The sequence below is a fragment of the Sinohyriopsis cumingii genome, chromosome 11 (assembly GCF_028554795.1).
Source record: "Sinohyriopsis cumingii isolate HCF-2022 chromosome 11, ASM2855479v2, whole genome shotgun sequence".
NCBI lineage: Eukaryota > Metazoa > Mollusca > Bivalvia > Unionida > Unionidae > Sinohyriopsis > Sinohyriopsis cumingii.
This window is the reverse complement of record NC_142971.1, coordinates 16,808,345-16,829,983: the sequence shown is the minus strand read 5'-3', so window position 1 is coordinate 16,829,983 and position 21,639 is coordinate 16,808,345. Positions and strand designations below refer to the sequence as shown.

General features: G+C 35.3%; 2 protein-coding genes across 2 annotated transcripts in view; one reads left to right on the top strand and one right to left on the bottom strand.

The window, feature by feature from the left end:
- Positions 1 to 19,400, bottom strand: part of LOC149787666 (ER membrane protein complex subunit 10-like) — a 165,637-nt gene extending 146,237 nt beyond the window's left edge. The window contains exons 1-4 of the mRNA XM_089973868.1: positions 19,287 to 19,400; positions 12,599 to 12,656; positions 5,846 to 5,961; positions 2,325 to 2,417 (exon numbers count right to left, since the gene is read on the bottom strand). Coding sequence (XP_089829994.1) covers positions 2,325 to 2,417; positions 5,846 to 5,961; positions 12,599 to 12,656; positions 19,287 to 19,358 — 339 coding nt within the window. The 5' untranslated portion in view covers positions 19,359 to 19,400. The remainder of the gene's footprint in view (positions 1 to 2,324; positions 2,418 to 5,845; positions 5,962 to 12,598; positions 12,657 to 19,286) is intronic.
- A 56-nt stretch (positions 19,401 to 19,456) lies between these two features.
- The window catches only part of LOC149787665 (retinol dehydrogenase 7-like), a 50,722-nt gene continuing 48,539 nt past the window's right edge, over positions 19,457 to 21,639 (top strand). Inside the window, exon 1 of the mRNA XM_089973867.1 lies at positions 19,457 to 19,856. Coding sequence (XP_089829993.1) covers positions 19,550 to 19,856 — 307 coding nt within the window. The 5' untranslated portion in view covers positions 19,457 to 19,549. The remainder of the gene's footprint in view (positions 19,857 to 21,639) is intronic.

Here is a 21,639-nt window from a genome sequence, read left to right as displayed (position 1 = left end):
TTATAAAGCTGTGAAATGGAAAGTCTGATGAAAAAATTAAAATAATGAACCATAAGCTTGACCTTCAAGAATAGAACCCCAATTTGATGACGTACCACTAACAAAGTTTCATCCCTTTATCTCGGGGTTCCAAGTTTATACAGCAGAAGTGAAAGTGTGATACAAAACTTACAAAAATGGAACTGTAACCTTGACCTGTAGGATAAGAACCCAAATTTGGTACCTAACAAACCTAATACAAATTATGCTTATGCCATGTCTCAGATTGTGACCTTGACCTTGTAGAAATATCAATATGGTATATGACACACCTTCTAGTTAAGATATACATGTAACCAAGTTTTGCCCCTTAATTTCAAATAGTTCTAAGTTAGAGAGTAGAAGATAAAGTGAGAAAGAAACTTTATCATGCTGAGCCTTGACCTTCATGGATGGTAATCGTCCATTATAGCATGTAACACTTTCTAAAGATAATGTACAAGTATACCAAATTTCTTTCCTGAATCAAAAATGGTATGAAAGTAATAGAGCAGAAACAAAAGTGTGGCACAATGGAAATGAACAACAATACTATGACACCTGCTATTCATGAAAAGACAGAGAAAAAATATATAAAAATTTTAATAAATAAAAAGATTTCATAACTGAAAATGTAAATCTGAAATTATTGTGTAGACTTGTCTTGGCTGAGTTTAATTAAATTGGGGAGCATCATATTATTTTTTATTTTTGGGCAAAGTTAAAGATTATGATTTCCAACTGGAAATTTCAATGTTTAGTGAACCCTGACTATAGAGGGCATACATGGGCCTTTTATGGGCAGGTTTCCTTTACACTGAGATTAGCATGTGTATGGCAAATGGCACATTATATGGCTGTCTCATGACTTTTTCCCTTTAATGATACTGACCTTTCAGAAACAGAGTTTGACTACTGTATTATCAAGTGTGGACCCTTGTAAAGTTTCATCAAAGTATCCATTACGGTAAAAAAATAGCTACCTAAAAAAACAACTACCTAAAAAAATAGCTACCTGGAGAGGGAAACAAGCTACTGCCTTACATTATTTCCTGTTGTGACCTTGACCTTGATTTATGGGGTATAGCCCTCAAATTATGATATATAAATGGCTTGATAAATTTATTGTTCAAAAGTTATACCCACTGATTTTTATTTTCCCTTTCCATGACTTTCACCCAGAGTCAGGGGATATGTTTAGGTACATGACATGCCATATTTACATGAAGAAGGGGACACCTTTACAGTACATGACATGGCATATATAAATGAAATATAACTGACTAAACTTTTTCAGAAGTTCAAAGGTTATACTCCAGAGAAGGATACAAGTTGTAAAATTATCTCCCTTTGCTGCGATCTTGGCCTTTGAGGCAGTAGGCATCACTATATGGGACATACTGTCAAGTCATGATATATGCTTGAGAAAGTTCGTTAAAATATCTTTATTGGTTCAAAAGTTGCACTCCTAACAAGGATACCAGTCAAGGTATTACATTCTATCCTGCCATGACTTTGAATAAAAAGAGCATGTTTATGGTGTAGTCATGCAATATGCCTGGCCAGAGTTTCATGAAACCTTTCCAACCACAAATTCTGGCTGGATAAGCAAATACTAGATGTATGGATGAGGCCATAACACAACACAATACACCCAACTCATAAGCAACAAATAAAAATGATCATCCTAAATATTGTCATTTATAAGCAGATGACCCTTTAATGTACTGAAATTGTTAATATACATGTCATCACCAGACAAAAAGAATTTGTGTCAACAAATTGTACACTACACCCTGTGATGAAACTGCTTGAGTGTTAAGCTACCATCTGGTATAAACAGTGGTAAAGCATAGTTCAGGCACATATAACTTCCTCTAGGGTGCAGGCCAGATAAACAATTTTTTGTAAATAGGTCAATAAAACCAGGTCACAGTCCACAATTTGCACATGCCTGCCATAGTATAAAACTGATGGAATCTTGGTGACCACATTTGTAAAGATACATACATATTTATTTGGTTTTCATTTTTTTTCTGTGGCATCTTCAATATTCCGAAAACAATTTCTGCAGAAAAAAATGTAAAATAACGAGATGCACAGATTTTATTTACTATATTAAAATGAGTACTCATTTTAAACAAAATTCATAAAACAAGTTGAACAACTCTGTTTTGCAAACCATTTATACAGAACAAAGAATTTATCTCAACTGATACAAGTGTGAACCAGTCTAAATGTCACAGCTATTGATTAATTTATGTTGCATAGTAAATCTCAGCAGGCAAATGAGACAAGCTACTTACAGCTGGAATAAATGTAGAAACATAATCCTCTTTTTCTCCTGTCCCCTTCAGGGGTACTCTAATTCGATAGATCCCATTCTCCTCCACAAGGCGCTAAAAAAGAAAAGCTAAAGATCAGATCAATTTTTATAAATACAGAAATGTTGAGTTAATACTATTATTCATCAAAATAAAATAAATCGAAGTATTTCTAGTATGGACATCCACAAAAGTTTAAAAAAATGAACAAAGAAAATATCCAAACTTTCAAAAACCTTGTATAATCAGTACTTTTATGAAATAAATTCAGATAAATAATTTTTTTTAAAAACTATTTACACAAACAATGAGTTTCATTCAAAAAAAGAAACAACAATGTTCTGCTAATTAAAAATATATAAAACCAGCTGAAATCAACTAAAAGAGTACGCAATATCATACATTAAATAGCAAGAGACCCTTGAAGTAACCAGTGCTCTACTGGCCAAAAGGAATTTGAGAGATTTCAAACTCTGCCCCATTTCATCCCTCTTTATTCTTTGCAACTGCCCTGCTATACAAAGATGCTTCACCTTACCCTCCTTGGGTGCTGCCTTGTCTTAAATCTTTGATGTTTAGCACAATGTGTATTTCTATATACACATTTTGGACATCCAGCTGGCATCTTTCACATCTAATTAATGCAAATTGTAGCCTAAAGTGTATAAAAATTACATCTCTCACAGAAGAGACAATAACACACTTAAGATGCTGTCAAAAGACTCTCCACTTGACATCAACAACCTTGAACAAAAAGCATATCCTGGCCTGAACAATGCACTTGGCAACTCTGCTCAAAAATCTGTCCTGGTGGATAGATCATTTGAGATGAAAGTGGAGAATCTGTGGGCTGTTTTGATGGCAACTCCCTGTGCTATGACAGAAGGTTCCTCCTCAAAGGTCACATCTGAAGAACCCCAGGAGCCACACAGGATAGAGACACTTGTATCAGCAGAGAACTGAATAGTGTTGGTGCCAGAACACAACCCTGCTTGATGCCACTGGTTACTGGGAATGGCTCAGCTGTCTCTCCATTTTTCTGGATTCGTGCCAGCATGCCGTCATGGAAATGTTGCACAATGGATATAAATTTTCTTAGGCATCCATACTTGGCCATTACTTTCCACAAGCCTTCTCTGCTAACAGTATCAAAGGCCTTTGTCAAGTTGATGTACATGGAGAAGAGGTCGGTATTTTGCTCTTAACATTTCTCTTGTAGCTGCCTCACAGCAAACACCATGTCAATGGTCCCACGTTCTTTTCTGCATCCACACTGGCTTTCTGGCAGAAGTCCCTGGTCATGGTGTGTAGTGAGGTGGTTCAGTAGGATTCTGGTGAGCATCTTTCCTGTGATTGAGAGCAAGGATATACCCCAGTGGTTGTCGCAGTCCTGGAGGTTCCCTTTGCGATTATACAGGTAGATTATGGAATCGTCTTTGAATTCCTGAGGGATTGTCTCTTGCTGCCACATCAGTAAAAAGAGTTGGTGGAGCCTTTCCATCAGGGATGTGCCCCCTTCCTTGTAGACTTCAGCTGGGATTGGGTATGAACCAGGGGCTTTGCCACTGGAGAGCAGACATATCACTTTCTGTGTCCTGAGCAAGGTTGGGGGTCATCCAGTGCTTCGTTAATGGGTAATTGGGGAGATGACCGATGACTTCATCGTTGATGGATGAAGGACAATTCAGGACTCTGTCAAAGTGTTCAGCCCAATGTTGAAGAATTTTCTCTTTGTCAGTAATTAGTGTGTTTCTGTCTGCGCTGAGAAAGGGGGATGATAAAGAGGACGTAGCTCCATACACTTCTTTCAGGGCATTGTAGAAGTTCTTCATGTCATGCCTGTCTGCATAGCACTTCATCTCATCCCACATGTTTACCTGTTATATAACAATGCACACTCCCACATGTTTATCTCTATTATGCAATAATGCATACTCCCACATGTTTCTTCTATTATGTAACAGTACACACTCCCACATGTTTACCTCTATTATATAACAATGCAATAACCCACACGTTTTACCTTTATTATGAAACAATGCACACTCCCACATTTTATGTCACAGTCTGTCTGTCTCTCTCTCTCTCTCCTGTAATCTTACAACAGGCCTAGATAAGTTCCTATCTGGACATTTGGATAAATGAACAGCAGGGAAGGGGTTCAGTCCTATGGCTCCCCCATCCCTCTTCCCTTAGGAAGGCCAATTACTTACCTCCTACTTTTGGGGTACCTTTGAACTCATCCTAAACAAAAAAAGACCACCCACTATGTTGCTGAGCAAAAATTCTGTAAGAAATTTCTTCAGTAATCAAATCTGGTTGCATTTGTCACCTTCAACTCTTGTCCAAACTGAATGGAATTTTCTTAGACTGAACCTGATGGCTTTGTGCAAAACTCCAATAGGGCAAGAGTCAAAGGGTAAGATCTCCTCCTCCTCTTCATCCATCTCAGATGAGGTAGTGCACCTGGCAGGAGGTGTCAAATGGGTTTCTTCCACATTAAGCTAATTTGAGTTGATGTGAAAAGACAGAGTGTCATCTTTGTCTGGTAAACTATGCGCAATGAAAGGCTGTGTCTCACTATGTTCATCAGATACAGAGATGACATGACGGCATTCTGATCCACAGCCCCAATCTCCACTTCATGGTAAGATGGGGCTCTGTGCTTACAAGGAATTCCAGTAGGACGATGAGGATGCTGATCTCCACTGGATGGTTCAAATGATGACACACCTCCAGCTTTCCTAGGTGATGCCACCTGACGAGAGAATGTCAGTTTACATGCCGCAGCATCATATCTACTCTGGGTCCTGTGTTCAGTAGTCTCTGATATTAATCTGATTCCCCCTTACAAGTCTGAAAACTATAGACAGACTTCCATTCTCCACATGAAGTGATGGTAGAGTGGTAAACGGGGTCCAATCCATATTGCCATACTGATAGGTCTTATTATGATGACTAGTGAACAGTGATCAGCAACCAGTACAGGATGAGTGACCAGCACTCCAGTCACAGGAATGTAATGACCAGTCACCAAATATTGACCAGTTAAGAGTAGCAGAACCTTTCAATGACATTATTTCTGTCACTATCATTAAAATTATCAGAACAAAAACTTGATTTTTCTGCTATTAGCAAACTATTAATCTGAATTTAAAACTGCAAAAGAAAATACAAATACCTTTCACACAGAACACTTGTTATATCTACAAACTGTAGTGCCCAACCAATCACTGGTAACCTAAGTCTGCATATCAAAGTGGAATAGATGATATCTGCCAGCTCTTTGCAATTTCCTGTGCCTGTGTTAAATATTGTCTCCAATTGTCTGGTGCATAAAAACGATGTTCCAAAGAAATTACTGACAAGATAAATAATTCTTTATAGAAAATAAATGTATGCTTTAAAAGTTTTCAATGACAGTCACAAGAATCTTTGAAAACATTTTATTATAAAGTGTATGGAATTTTATAAGGATTTATCACAATGTATTTCCAACTTACTCTTAATGCTTTTTTCTCCTGAAAGGTTACAGGCCCCATGGAGCTGAAGTGAGCCTTGTTGTTTTTCACTGATTTAATGATAATGGAACCCCTCTTTGTGTATTCTGGATTAGGCCCTACAATGTGACGCAATAAACAAAACAGATTACTTTAAACATAAATTAACAAAAGAAGAAAGAGGAGGGGAGACAACACTTAATAAAAACAAGAACAAACAATGAGTTTACTTATAAGCATCACCAAAAGTGGCACAGCTGGAGCAGATGACTGTATAATGACTGGTGTGGAGGATTAATGCAAAGTCAACAGGAGTTAAGAAGCTTGTAAAGAGGATATTGTACTTGTGGAAAATGTACATGATCTAAGCAAACAGCAAACCAAAATGACTGCTCCCATGTGCTCAAAAAATTAGCCTGATTTAGTCGAACGTACCCTTTTTAGCTGTTATTAAAAAAGCGAAAATTAACCTTGCCAGACCAAACTATACCAGCTTCTGAAAATGCAATCAATGAATTACAAAATATGTAAAATGTAAAAAATGTTATTGACTCTTTTCTTTACAATTTACCTCTAAGTCCTGTAAGTGAAAACAACCATGTGGAGCTAGCAGTTTTTTGACCGGTGCACATCTGAAGTAAAGCCAAGCTACATACTATTATAACCAAAATTACACCCATCAATCATACACCAAATTAAGGGAATTAAAAGTTCTTTTAACAATATCTAAGATATACTAGGTCTTTTTTAAATAGCCAGTATAACCAATGATGAAAATCTGGGAAATTATTTTTTTACAAGTCTAACCCTATGCAAAATACAATACCATAGAGTGCCACCATAAAAAGCTTGTAATCATGGCAACTGATTCAGGGTGGTCTGGACAGGATTTAAACCTGCTACCCAGTTGATGCAAGTCTAAACCAATGACTAGGACTGGATTGTGGGGAACATACTACTCATCAAGATACATCAATAGACTAAGTTTATTCAGTACAGGGTTGAAACAAAAGTTATAGTACCGGTACAAAGGTTAAAGATAGAGAAGATTTAACAATCAAATTGGCACAAAGAACTAAGATGTCCATTTGTTAAAATTAGGTTACAGTAACATAGATTTGGTATGGATGACTTGCTCTCCTTAACATACATCCACATACCAATTTTCATGAGTATCGGTAAGAACAATTCCAAGATAATGAAGGTTTACAGAACAGACAGCTAAAGATACTAAACATTACTTCACTTAAGAATGGAAATTAAGTGATGGTGACCTATACATATTTATTATATGTATGGCTAAGTTACTCTTTGAAATACCTCCATGTAGCAATTTTTATTTGTAGATGATATAGGGTTCCAGATACTGAGGATGTAAGAAATGAATGTCTGAACATACAAAAGATGGTTGAAAATTTGATCACAGTGACATATCTTTAGTACTGGTGAGTAGCTCTTCCTGAGATGCATCCACATATCAATTATCATGACTTCAGCTGAAAATGGGTCCAAACTTCTGAGTGTAATATATGAATTATTGAAAATATCAATAAAGCATGTAAATTAGATGATAGTAACCTAAATTTGGTATTGACGAGTTTCTCTGAAATGCATTTACATACCAATTTTCAATAGTGTACTGATATAAGGTCACAATAACCTAGTCCTACTCATGTAACTATTTCTGACATGTATTGTTATGACTCTAAGGTCTAAAACTAAGTAAAAGAAAGAAGCAAAACCATCAAGTTTTTTAAAATTTAACAAATTATATAACTGTTATAAAATGGATGAGAAACTTAAATTTATTAAGTCAATCAAAACAATCCAAAAAAGTTTTATTCACATCCAAAAGAACTGAATATTCCAAATATATTTTAAATTTTCAAATGTATGTATCACAATGGCATTGTCCATAATTCCTTTGAATAATTCACAACAGTCCCAAAATAATATTCTAGTCCAATGAGCACTTTGAATTTCCAATGAATAATCCTAACAAATGTCTTGTCTAAAATTATCTAAATATAAAATCAAACATAACTGCAAACTGATTTCAACACATGGAATAAGAATCTGAAATAGGAATGAAACCAAAATAGGAATGAATCTCATTACTCAATTCTCTCCTTATATACACCTTCAAGAGCATATTGCAACTATATGTCATAATATACCCCACATGACAGATCTTACAACTCAACCTAATCTTTTAAAATATATATTCATGTGACCTAAATCCTCATACAGGAAATAACTTAATGTTTCTAAGAACCCACATGACCCAAGCGCTCCAGCCATTGAGAAATTACCCCAAAGCTATCAACAAGTTTTATTATTAGAAACCTGGCATCTATTTATAGATCCTTTGCAAGCCACACTTGTAATGTTTTAAAATGGAATTTTATACACCAGTACAAAACATCAGCAATCTAATATATCGACTACAAATGATCATTACAATTTATAGTCATGAATAAAAGCTATACATAATACAAACACATTCATGAACCAAGAACCACTAAAATTATAGATATACATAACACCATAACAGTATATACATACTAACTTTCATAAGGCCAGACAAAATATGTTTGTTTCTGTTATGCTGACTGTCCCCGTTTCAATTTGCTGACCATAGCACTTTTTTCCCCTTATGGCAAAAAAAACCCCATATTAAATATATATAATACTTATTAAACAAAATGCCTACTCCAATTTTAAAAGCAATGAAACTAGAATCACACATTATTTTGTTTGGCCTAAGTGTTTTTGAAACAGGGTTCAATAATTTTGCAGCTGTAATGAATACATAGCTGAAAATACAACAACCATACATCAAGTGTGAAAATTAGGTCACAGTGACTTTGTTTGGATAAGGTCTAGCCAATTCCCCTAAGATGAATCAAAATACCAATTTTCATGAGATGGGAGTCATGGTAGCTCAGCTGGTAGTTCAATATCTTCCCTTGCCAGTTGAGTCAGACAGCTAAAAATACAAAAGTCACTCAAGCGTGCATCCCACTTCCAAGAGGAAGGCACTTACATGAACAGCTCCCATTTTTCTTGGCATGATATAACCAATAATGTGCTAAAACTGCCATTAAGAAAAACATTAGAAACAAAATCAAACTCATAAGAGTGGGTCAAAGAGGGTCAGAGATATTTGTATTGAACAGACAGCTGAAAATACAAAAGTAACTCAAGCATGCATCCCCCTTCAAAATAAACACATTTATATCTACTATGGGCCAGGACCTACAGCATGGGTAATCCCCAAAAGAAACCACATATACACATATTTTTTGTGGCCTTTTTTGTATCAAAGAAACCCATTTAAAGAGTAATCCAATAAAAGACATTACAATGCAAATTTGACTGACAAAATAGGAAATTGAAAAAGGTTCAGAACTGCCTTACTATGGCACCTTTCATTACATGACAGTTTCTTTTTATAAGACAGATATGGCCACTGATCATGTTTTATTTCATAGTAGTAAAATTATATATATATATATATATATATATATATATATATATATATATATATATATATATATATATATATATATATATATATATATATATATATATATATAATATACCTCATTATAAAGTAGTATGATCCATGGCTCCACTGGATAGCATTATAATGAGGGAGCACTGTATCATGAAACTCATTATAAGGGGATTTTACAATAAAGTAGAATAATCCATGGCTCCACAGGACAGCATTATGAGGTAGTACTTATAATGTACCTCATAATAAGTGGATTTCACTATAAAGTAGTTTAATCCATGGCTCCACTGGACAGCATTATGAGGCTGCGATGTGCCCCCACTTTGTAGGGGGGTTGACTGGCAGATTGTACCTTCTTACAAGGTGTCAGCTTTATTTGGTCATCATTATCTAGAGGGTGATCACCCTCTGTGTTGTTGCTCGTATCGAGTAAATATTAATATAAAGTGTGAAACTAACAGAATGAATAAACAGATATCTGAGCAGATATATAGAACAGAATGACATGAGCCCCCGTAAATGAAATACAACAATTTAATCAATTACATAAACAACTGTGATAATACGTTACATATGGAAGATAGACTTCTCTTTTGAAATAAATCATTCACCGAATTTCAAACACAAATATACATATATAAATAGCCAATCTGTTTTAAAGATAGAATTGGTTCATCACAGAATCGAGTGAACAATCGAGGTTATTGCCAATTAAATTCATGCAAATATAAGCAAATAAATTCAAGAAAATCATTATATTGGTATCAACAAATTACATGAGCTTGATGCAGATACCTTGTGCTTTCAAGCTTTGTTTGCTTCTACTGCCAGAATTGTGTCCATCGACTTTCCAGACATCCGGTCCCTTGGATAAATGTTTTACAAGAGAATTTTTTATAAATTTAATCTTGTAGTCTATTATATTTTTTCCTCTTGCAGGAAAACGTAGACTGACTAAATTTTTGGTGATGGGGCATATAAAACCCATGAAAATTTGTGTGGGAAACACCCCCTTTATTTAGCATAACCAATCAGGAGTAAATATATCTACTGCCTTTTATAACTAGGTGCCTAAATTGCGGTCAGCCTGACTTCTAGATTTCCAAATAAATGAGTCTGGTAAATTTCAAATCTGACATGCTCGATACAAAGATTGAAATTAACCCTTTTCTTCCAGTTTGTATGACGGTTTAATAAATGAAGGCTTAATTAAGAACCATGTCCTCTCACGACACAGACATTAAAAATCATTGCAGTATAGTGATTTAATGTGCACCTGTCCCCATAAATCTAATCAATTGTTCTCTTGCCCAAATTAATGAGCTCTTTATAGATCGACAGAAATTTGCACCCTTACAGAGGTAGTACTTTATCAATTTCAACATATTAAGACTTATTTCAAATGATGCAGTTTTTAAAGGTCAAATGTATAGAAAATTTTCAAAATGGACATTTTTTTTACTGCTTTTGTAGAATATGTTTTGAAAAAACAGTAAATATCAAGCAGTACATTGCCCTCCTCTGGTCTAGGGACTATACCTCCACCAAATGTTGACTTAGGAAAATAAAAATCAATATCAAATCTCTAACTCCATACCAAATTTGAAATGCAATAATAATTAACGAAGATATTGTCCAGAAATTAAAGAGGTACTGAAAGACACAAGCATGGACAGGCCCAATTAAAACTCAATTATTTTCTACAACAAGGCAACAATAACTGATTAAAAATATTTCTTCTGAGGTGGATTTATAATCTTCAACAGCCATTAAACAAGGAGAAGAAAAAAACATTAAGGTTAGAGTGATTCTGACCCCTAAAGTACCCTAAAACAAAAACGAACAAAGTTAAATCTACTATAAATCAAATGATTAGGCAAGCAAGAGGTAACAAACATGATTAGCTTCCATGGAGTTAATCACAAAAATTGACCAAAAGTCTCTGGAACATGGAATGCAGTTAATCACAAAGATTGACCAAAGGTCTCTGAAACATGGAATGTTAATCATAAAAATTGACAAAAAAAGTCAATGAAAAGTTGATCACAGTTACTTTCTTCTGTGGCAAATGTGAATTCCCAACAAAGATGGATCCAATTTAAAAATGTCATGACTCAAGAACAATGCTTAAGCTAACCATAAGCTGGAAATATAGGCCATGTTGACCTATTTTTGTGGGAAATACTCAGATATATCAAATCATAAAGTCAAGTCTATACCATGATTTTGATACACAGTATACACGACTTTATATGATTAGTTATAAATAAACATAAATTGTCTATACCAGAGGTTCTCTAACTATGGTAGGTGGACCACTATGGACCAATAGTGGTCCACGAGCTCCATTCCAGTGGTCCATGGAAAGGTTTACAACAGTTATGAAAGATCATTAAGATGCCAGCCGAATCCTAAGCAATGTTCAATGGTCCACACAAAAATAGTTTGAGAACTACTTGTCTACAACTCTGTACCAAAAATATTGAACTGTGCCAGATTGAGAAATGAACTTTAAAACAAATATAATCAAAATTCAGTGAACTGGGGCTAAACATTGAGGTAAATTTAGCTCCAATGAAACCTACTCTAGAACCTAATAACTGCCATGCAGGGAGTATGTTTTTCACACATGCCAGAGAAATACATAATACATTTGGTCTTTTACATATGAATGAGCTGTGTATTTTTTCCTGTACATGTTTCTGTGTTTGCAGGTGTGGATGCATCCAACACTTTTGGTAAAGTACAATAAATCCCTTATACTTCACAAAAGGCAGGTCACTAATTTGTGAGCATACTACAACAAAACTAATACACTTTTACCAGCAATATTCGAAAATAAAGCATGAAGAACAGACAGAGTCTAAAAGAAATGATGTACATGTACTTTGCATTTGAAGTATGGACCACTCCAGTGGCCTACTGGTTAGAGCATCTGCCTAGGATGCAGGAGGTCGCAGGTTCGAACCCCAGCCAAGTCATATCAAAGACTTATAAAAAAAGGTTCTAGCAGCTGACTCGCTAGGCACTCAGCATTAAGAGATTAGTGTTAGGACTGGTTAGGCTGGTGTCAGGATCATGTGACTAGGTGGGACATGATGCAACATGTCTGTGGCATGATGCCCCAGTGCTAGACATCACTATAAACTGCCATACTGCAGACATCATATCGATTTGACTGAAAAAATGTTAAATCTACGTTAAAAATCCAAAACACATTTGAAGTATATACTTACCTCCATCCAGAGCATGCTCCAGCATAAGTGTTCTCTGACCCTCGTACTCATCTTCATACTGAACGTAAAGAAAGAGTTCCTTTCATTAATTGCATTCTTCTAAAACCAAATCTCATATCACACCTCAACTAGATCCAAATAATAAACATGACCATGTTATCTTATATAAAGTCCTATCATTTATAAACATTATACACTGATCCAAAACTGAACTTCTTACATTTACGATAGATTCAATGCATTTTATAGTGGAAAGCTATAATTCGGAAGTACTAATTGTTTGTTAATGATGAATAAATAACATACCATTATGATACATTCCAACATTACATAAAAATAAAGATGGTACATTCTAACATTCCATAAAAAAATAAAGATGATACATTCTAACATTACATAAAAATAAAGATGATACATTCTAACATTCCATAAAAAAATAAAGATGATACATTCTAACATTACATAAAAATAAAGATGATACATTCTAACATTACATAAAAATAAAGATGATACATTCTAACATTACATAAAAATAAAGATGATACATTCTAACATTACATAAAAAATAAGGATGATACATTCTAACATTACATAAAAAATAAAGATCATACATTACATAAAATAAAGATGATACATTCTAACATTACATAAAAATAAAGATGATACATTTTAACATTACATAAAAATAATGATGATACATTCTAACATTACATAAAAATAAAGATGATACATTCTAACATTACATAAACTATAAAGAATGTCAAACATAGGTGCAAGAAACTAATAACACACACACACATACACATGTCACATCATCTTGCTCCCCTATATAAAAAAATGCATTGACCATACAGTCATGTGTAAGAGGGTAAGAATACACCTGTGAAACAATTTTAGTTCTATACCTAATTTTCTTCTCTCATCCCCAGTACTTGTATTTATGGTGAAAGCATGATGGGGATCTCAATGGCTTCCAAGTTATGACCAGGTCTAAGTCCCTTGGTTAATGGATGGGCCCTTGGACCAATGTCACTAGTTGTATACATTTTTATTTTCAAGCCAAGTAAATGTATGTGTAGTTATAGGATGTGAATCTCAATAATTTCTCTATTATGACCCATGGGCCAAGCCCCAGATGATCCGGGTTTAACAAAGGATAATTATATAAACTGTATGGATATACCACAACTATTAAAATCATGAGGAAAATATTACTTTTATCATTTTCCATACTTTCTCAAGAAAATTAAATTATGTCATAAGTATTTTTATGTATATTTAATATATACAATATGCTTGACCTTTGTCCATCATTGACGGTAGATTTTTTTCCTACCTTACTATTGTCTTATTTCTGTTAATGCTGTTTACCAAAATTTAGATGTCTCTGCTGGCCTAGTGGCCAGAGCATCTGCCTCAGATGCAGGAGGTCATGGGTTCGAACCCCAGCTGAGTCATACAAAAGACTTTTAAAAAAGGTAGAAACAGCTGTCTTGCTAGGTGCTCAGCATTGAGAGGTTAGTGTTAGGACTGGTCAGCCTGATGTCAGAATAATGTGACTGGGTGGAACATGATGCTATATGTCTGTGGCATGATGCCCCAGTGCTAGACATCACTATAAACTGCCTCAGTGCAAACATCATAGCAATATGACTGAAAAATTGTTAATTCTATGTTAAAAATCTAAATCACACAAACACACACTAAAATTTAAGTAAACAGACCTGACCTTGTTTACAAATCTATTGAAATTACCCACATCCAAGTCATTCTGTTGTCAAAGGTCAGGTGATAGTTTGTTTATACAGGAGAATATGTAAACAATTATTCATTCTTGTTTAAAGTTCAGTCTGTGAAATCATTTACTATTATGTTCAGATATAATTTGAGATGAATTATATTATTCACTGAAATTACAAAGTGCTCATTGACTTTTTGGACTAAAACACTACTTTGAGATTATTCAGGACTCATTCAAAGACATTCTGGATTATATCACTGTAATACATTTTACTGGTACATCAGCACATTCAAGATGCTTAGTACATCAGGACATTCAAGACTATTGGAATTCATTCAGAACATTCTATAGTTTTGGACTTGTGAGGGAACAATTAGGACACTTTTGGATCTAATTCACAATAATGCAAGTTCCTCTTAAAGTTTCACTTTGTAACCTAGAGAAATAAATTTACTTTTGGATCTTAATATACTTGTTTGTTTTGCTTCTTTCTGTTACATAGCTCAGGACCATAGAGATGTAACTGCTAATATGTATTGCAGATGCAGGTTTACATATATAATAAATACTATCCATTATAAACTTTATACAGAATTAGCGTGGATTATATTTTGTATCTGCTACAAAAAATTAATTTAACACAGTTATAAAAAGGGGGGAGTGGTGTATCTTTACAATGTAAAGAACAACCATGTTTATAATCTAAAACATCAATTCACAACTGGTTTAACACCTGAGAAAGACTTGCTCTATACTAGTATCCTGGGACATATTGCCTAACTGAGTAATTTTTTTAAACCTGGAGGTACATCAAAACGTGGTATCTCTTCAAAAACTTCCCCATGCACACACACAATTCCTAATTACATGCATTAGGCAATACCCAAGTGACTTCTGAGTCAATTCAGCAGATGCATTCAAGGTTCTGAGTAGGGACAGATAAAGGCGAGTGGATAAAAAGGTTTTCACTTGTGGTGTCTGTAGAAGAGCCAGGATTCAATCTACCCAATCATGGTGGACCAAGAGTGGAACAGATCCTGATGAAGGGACTGAACATGGATATGGTGAATCAGCCAGTCGTCAAAATACTGGAGAATTGATGCTCCCTGTATTTAAAGGTAGGCCACTACTACTCTCATAACCCGGGTGAAGACTCTGGGTGCGGAAGAGATTCCGAAAGGCACAAACCGAAATTGAAAAACTTTCTGGTCTAGGCAAAAACAAAGATATTTGCAGTTTGGAGGAAAAATGTGGACGTGTAAATAGGAATCCTGAAGGTCAATCGAGACTGCCCAATCAAATGGATGAAGAGCATTCCAGATTGAGGAGGTTGTCTCCATCTTGAAGGCTTCCTCTGACAAAGACTGGTTGAGTGGGGAGAGATCAATAATGATTTGAAATCTCCCATCTTTCTTGGTGACCAGGAATGATTTGAAATATCCCACTTTTCTTGGTGACCAGGAATGATTTGAAATCTCTCACTTTTCTTGGTGACCAGGAATGATTTGAAATCTCCCACTTTTCTTGGTGAATAGGAATGATTTGAAATCTCCCACTTTTCTTGGTGACCAGAAAGATTCGGGAGTAGAAAGAAGGAGACTGATCATTTAAAACCCTCTTGACTGCCCCTTTCTGCAAAAAGGTATGCATCTCTTCCCTTAATTCCATCAGATTGGACTGGGAAAAGAAACTGGGGGTCCTTGATAGTTGGGGTTGTTCCCGAAACTGGAGTCAATAACCCTCATTTACAATGGAGAGGACCCAACCATCATCTATGATGCTTGACTAAGCCTCTGAAAAAACGCCTAGGTGAGCACCTACTGGACGTTTGGGAAGACTCGGGTTGGGCCTGCTTGAACAATGATTTGCCTGACCTTGTTTCCTGGTTGATTGTGATGGACCACAAGTGGATGTAAAAGATCAATGTTGGTGATCGAGTAAATCTTTAGAAGCCACGGCAGGAACAAGGCTCCCAAAGAGGGTCTCTGCTTCTAGAGGAGCAGCCCTTAAAAGGTCTTTACCATGGTTAATCAAGACCATTGACGAGTACAATGCAACATCAGATATGCAGAACTTCTGCTGATAATGCCATGGCAACAGTTAGTGCACGCCAGGATGTTTTAGCCACAGCCTCCAGCAGACGTTATAATGAGGCTAGATTCAGGGAGGCCTCTCTCAGCATACTAAAGGAAGTAGCTGAGAAAAGGTCAGCATGCGAGGCATAATCATGAAGAAAAGAGCCAACGAACAATACAAATTAAATATACAGAACAAAACCATTTTGCAGAATTTCAAAGAAAACGAATCCAGTTTGTGACATTTTTATAAATAACAATATGAATATTGTCATAACGAATCAATGAAAATTGATCTATTGCATTTCTCTTTTTTTTTTAAAATAATGATGTATATCTCTTCAACTCTGTTCATTCATTCTCCAATTCCACTTTTAACACATTAACCCCTGGAGGTTTTTGTCGTTTTTGCCTGAAAGTCTAGTAGGAAACACATTTTGAAACTATTTCTGAATGCATCCAAAAACACCAAATCCCAGGTGATCTTTCAATTACATACTGCCTAGTTGTATTAGAAACAGCCTTGTTTGTTATTGGCTATTTGGCTCGCGCATGAGCAGAAGGGTAAAAGTTGGAGGGTTTTTTTCGTCCTTTTTTTGCTGAACGGACCCATTATTTTTGTATCGAGACCATTCTTTATTCCAAATGCTCATCTTATCCTATTTTTTGCAAAGGTTCATCCATCTGTTTGCAGTTCATACCAGTCTGCCTTAGATCTGAGACCAAAAAGTCTAAAATCCGGACACAAAATCAGATTCCGACCACGGGCCAATTCTGGATAGAAAAAAATAGATTCCAAAAATTGAGGTTTTTCCATCTGTATTTTGTAGTGCAACTATAAATTCCAGATTATTTGGTATCATTGTAGAGCTACATCAGTCTACCTTTCTATAATACCACCCACTTTAGTGTATTATGCATGACCCTGACGCTACAGAGCTCGGCAGTAGGCTACTACCTCCTGCCACGTTAACTTGTCGCTAGGGGTTAATGTGTTAACACTTGCGTCACCTACATAACCTGTGTCATACTGATAAACATAACAGTGCAATTTTTGGGGTGGGGGAGCACTGATTTTATTTTAAAGATATGAAATTTTACTAAAAATATTTTATCATAACAACATTTGAAATTTACCAAATTGTGATTTCAGATCAAGCACAAGAACACTGTAATGAATATTAAATATGCACTATTGGTTTTAAGGGTAACATATAATTTCAAATTGTGTACCACTCAAGAATATAGTATTTCAGGCAACAAATTTATGGGGCCCTTCATAATAAAGTCACCAAATGACTTTAGAAGTACATGGAACATAGAAAAAGTAAATTTATTCTTAAAACTGAATATTCACAAAACATTTTTATATAACCATGTGCAATAAATATGCAAATTTCAGCATGAAATAATGAGGTCAAGAACTTGCACAAAGAAGCCAAAGAACAATATTAAAAATGGTAGATGGTAAATGTATTTGAATGCTTTCTGTGATTTTTTTTTTCAAAAGATTTTATAATGGGGGGTTCATTTATTTAAGTCTGCTCACTCAAATTAAGCAGAAAAATTTTCCATTTTAAGAGTAACAATTACTTTCACTCAAGAATATAGTATTTCATGCACACACCAAAAACTGGGGGGGGGGGGAGAATAGTCCTACATAAAAGATCTTGATGCCGATATTTATGTTTTGGGTGTCAAGGTCTTACCACCTAACTAACAGCGCTGTGTAGCTTGTTTTGTTGTCGACCAACATGGTAACAAATGTAACATTTTCAGGAATATCTCACACTGCTGGCAACTAAAATAACAACGCACTTCTACAAAGTAAAGTCATAATGTTTAGTCAGACTTTACTTACTCTGATGTGCTATCTCTAATAAATTCAAATTCTCACAAAAGAAATGGACCTGTTTTAAAATTTCTTTGGCCTACATTTCAGGTGGCTGAAAAGTGATGAAAGCCTGAAATGCCGAAATCGGGTTATGTTGAAATATTATTCTTTAATGAAAGGAATAAAATTATATTATGTCTTTTGGACTTGTAAGAAATATTTTGCTTCATTCAAGAAACATATCCCCCACATTAACCTACTTGAACACACATCGGCATTACTCGACTACCGTCGCATTTCAACAAATTCAAATGTATGTCAACAGAACATGAAAATGCGTCCATTTGCTAGTGTCAGATTTTGATTCCACCAGGATAAAAACAGCACAGCAAGTATATTAATTACATATTAATTTGTGGAAAAGTGTTAATATGGGCTGCCAAATGTGTGAGATATTCCTGAAACTTTGATTACTCGTTCCGATGTCAACAGACGCTATACAAGCCCGTTTTTTTGGGGTAGTAAGACATGGTACTAAAACAAAAATAACATTCTATGTCTTACACTCTATGACTGAAAATGCTTCAAAAGCACTTTGAATATTAAAAAAGTCAATTGATTCTAAAATCTGCATGTTCGCAAACCATTTCTATATAAATCTTTTTGGGAAATATGCAACCTTCAGCGTGAAATAACATCAGGTCAAGAATATGCAACAGTGACCGAAGACCAATAATATCAATGGTGGACCGTACATGTGTTTTAAAGGTTCATGTGAATTTCAAAGAATATTGTAAGATGTGTTCATTTTTTAATTCTGCAGACTAAAATTATGCAGAAAATATTCCATTTTTATATGTTTTACAATTCTGAAGAAAAAAATCCCTTGTTGATACTTGCACTGAAAACTCGAAAACAAGTGCCACTAATAAAAGTGAGAATATTATCCTCTCCAGGTAGCATTAAAGCCCTAATGCCTAATTTTAGTCTTTAACATAGCACCGCTATGTACATCTACCTTAGCTACGAAGTTCTTACCGTCATAACAGTGGATAAATACATAAATCCGACAAATAGTAGCAACATCATCCGTATCATGGGGGCGGCCATGATGTCAAATACCGGAAAGATATTGATGATGAACCATTCAAATCATAGCTTATAAGAAAGATCATAAGTCTAGCCAATGAAAACCAGTTTGACATCGTTAAGCAAAGATGGCCACATTGATAGGAAATATTGCCTGCAGCGAGATTATTTAATCCGTTTTTCCTAAGAAGGTTTAAAGAACGTCTGCTAGAATGAACCTAGTCATTGATAATGAAGAATTCTTCATGGACGACGATGTCATCTTCTATTCAGTGATATATTCTAGTGTGACAGTCGTATTTGCCATGGCTGTGCTATCTAAGTTCTTGACCAATGAATTTCGGTTCGGATTTCGTTCCGTTTTAAGTTTAATAGTGCTCTTTCTTGGTGAGCCGTTATGCCAGTTCATGATCAAGGGCCCAGGAGGAGTAGCGGCTTTTGCCATTGGTTGCCTGTTGGTGTACTCTATCCTACCAGCTAGCCACCTTCCAGTGGGAAACAAGACAGTCCTTGTAACTGGTAACGTGCATAATTGTAAAAACCTTACTAATATTTATCTACTTAAAAACATATTAGTGATCGCTCCGGTGGCCTAAATGGTTAAAGCGTCCGCCTAGGATGCGGGAGGTCGCGGGTTCGATCCCCAGCAGTCATACCAACGACTTCTAAAAATGGTACGAGCAGCTGGCCCGCTTGGCACTCATCAATAAGCGGTTAGTGTTAAGGCTGGTTGTCCTGGTGTCAGGTAGTGTTTCTCTGTAACCCTCGTTTGAACTTCAGAGACTCTCAAATTTTTAATTTGACCCCCAGTTCTGATACCAAAGTTTGTCGTTTTTTTTAACTCAGTCTGACCCCAGTTTTGACACCAAGATCTTTGACTCAGTCTTGCACTGGTCAAAATAATGTGAATGTGACTGGGTGGGACATGATGCTAGATGTCTGCAGCAGGTGCCCCAGTGCTAGGCATCACTATGAACTGCCACACTGCAGACAATGTAGCGATATGACTGAAAAATGGTAAAAGCGACATTCAAAATGCCAATCAGACAGTAGTCCATAGGTATCAACTTGTACGGTTTACCCGTAATTTGTACGGTTTTGTCCTTTTTCATCAGTGTACAGCTATACAATCATTTAATGTTTTTTTCTTTAAAAAAAATGTAATAAAAATTTTTTGTTTTGTGTGCATCCAGGACTCTTGGCATAATTTTTTTAGCACGAGAATTCAGTGAGTCTATGGTGAGCCGAAACAACCAATCAAATCGTACTCAAAACCGCGCTTTTCTTTGATAATGAAACGAGTTTCATTCATGGTTCAACTCCAGTGTGTGAAGATCTTGTCATTTATCACTCAGAGATTAGACACTCACTTGGGTTTCTAATATTGACTAACTACCTGTGTAGTAAGTGTGTTTTCTTATTTTATACATTATTATTTTATTATTTATACTTATTACTATCAAATGCATCAATTTTCATACTTTACATACAGTAGTGTGGCAGTGTTGTTGGTGTAACCGTAATTCGTCCGACTTTAATGTGTGGAGATAAAGTAGATTTATGAAAATTTTTAATAATATACTAAATAAAAAATAAATACTTTGCTGATTTTAGCACCGGCATTTTATCGTGCTGTTATAGTTTTGAGTTAAGTTTGTCAGATAGGTAATGCAAACAGGAAGATGCATTGACATAATGACGGATGTAATACAGATACTGAGTGACTGGAAAATATGTAACACTGCCAATTTATATGAAGTTTGTGACCAAAATTGGCACACCAAATTCATAACTTTTCAAACACCAGATACGCAATTTTAATAGAAACGATCAACAGCTTACGAGGTATAAACTTGCGGACTGCTACTTTGTAACATTTTTTATTTCTAGATTTCAAATTTTGGATAGCTCCTGGCATAATATCTTGGGGTTTATAGGGACAAATATAAATCTGTAATATATTTGTAATCAGGAGATCTTCCTTTATCACATGTCAAATCTAAATTTTTTAATTATTTTTTATATATTTCTCTCATCTAGTTGAAATATTCCATCCATCAGATGGCTGAGCCTAACTCAAAAAAACGCAAGCTTGAAAACACTGACCGAGGTTGTAAGTTTCAGGCTGATTGGATTAAAGTCTTCCCTGGCATTGTAGACATATCCAAGTTAGGATCTTCACATGCTTTTTGTAAAATATACAGTAAAGACATTAAAATGGTATTGTTGAGCATATATGATCTGGAGGAACAAAACTGCATGAAAGAAATTTTGAAATGAAGAAGGGAGCATCCATCAAAGT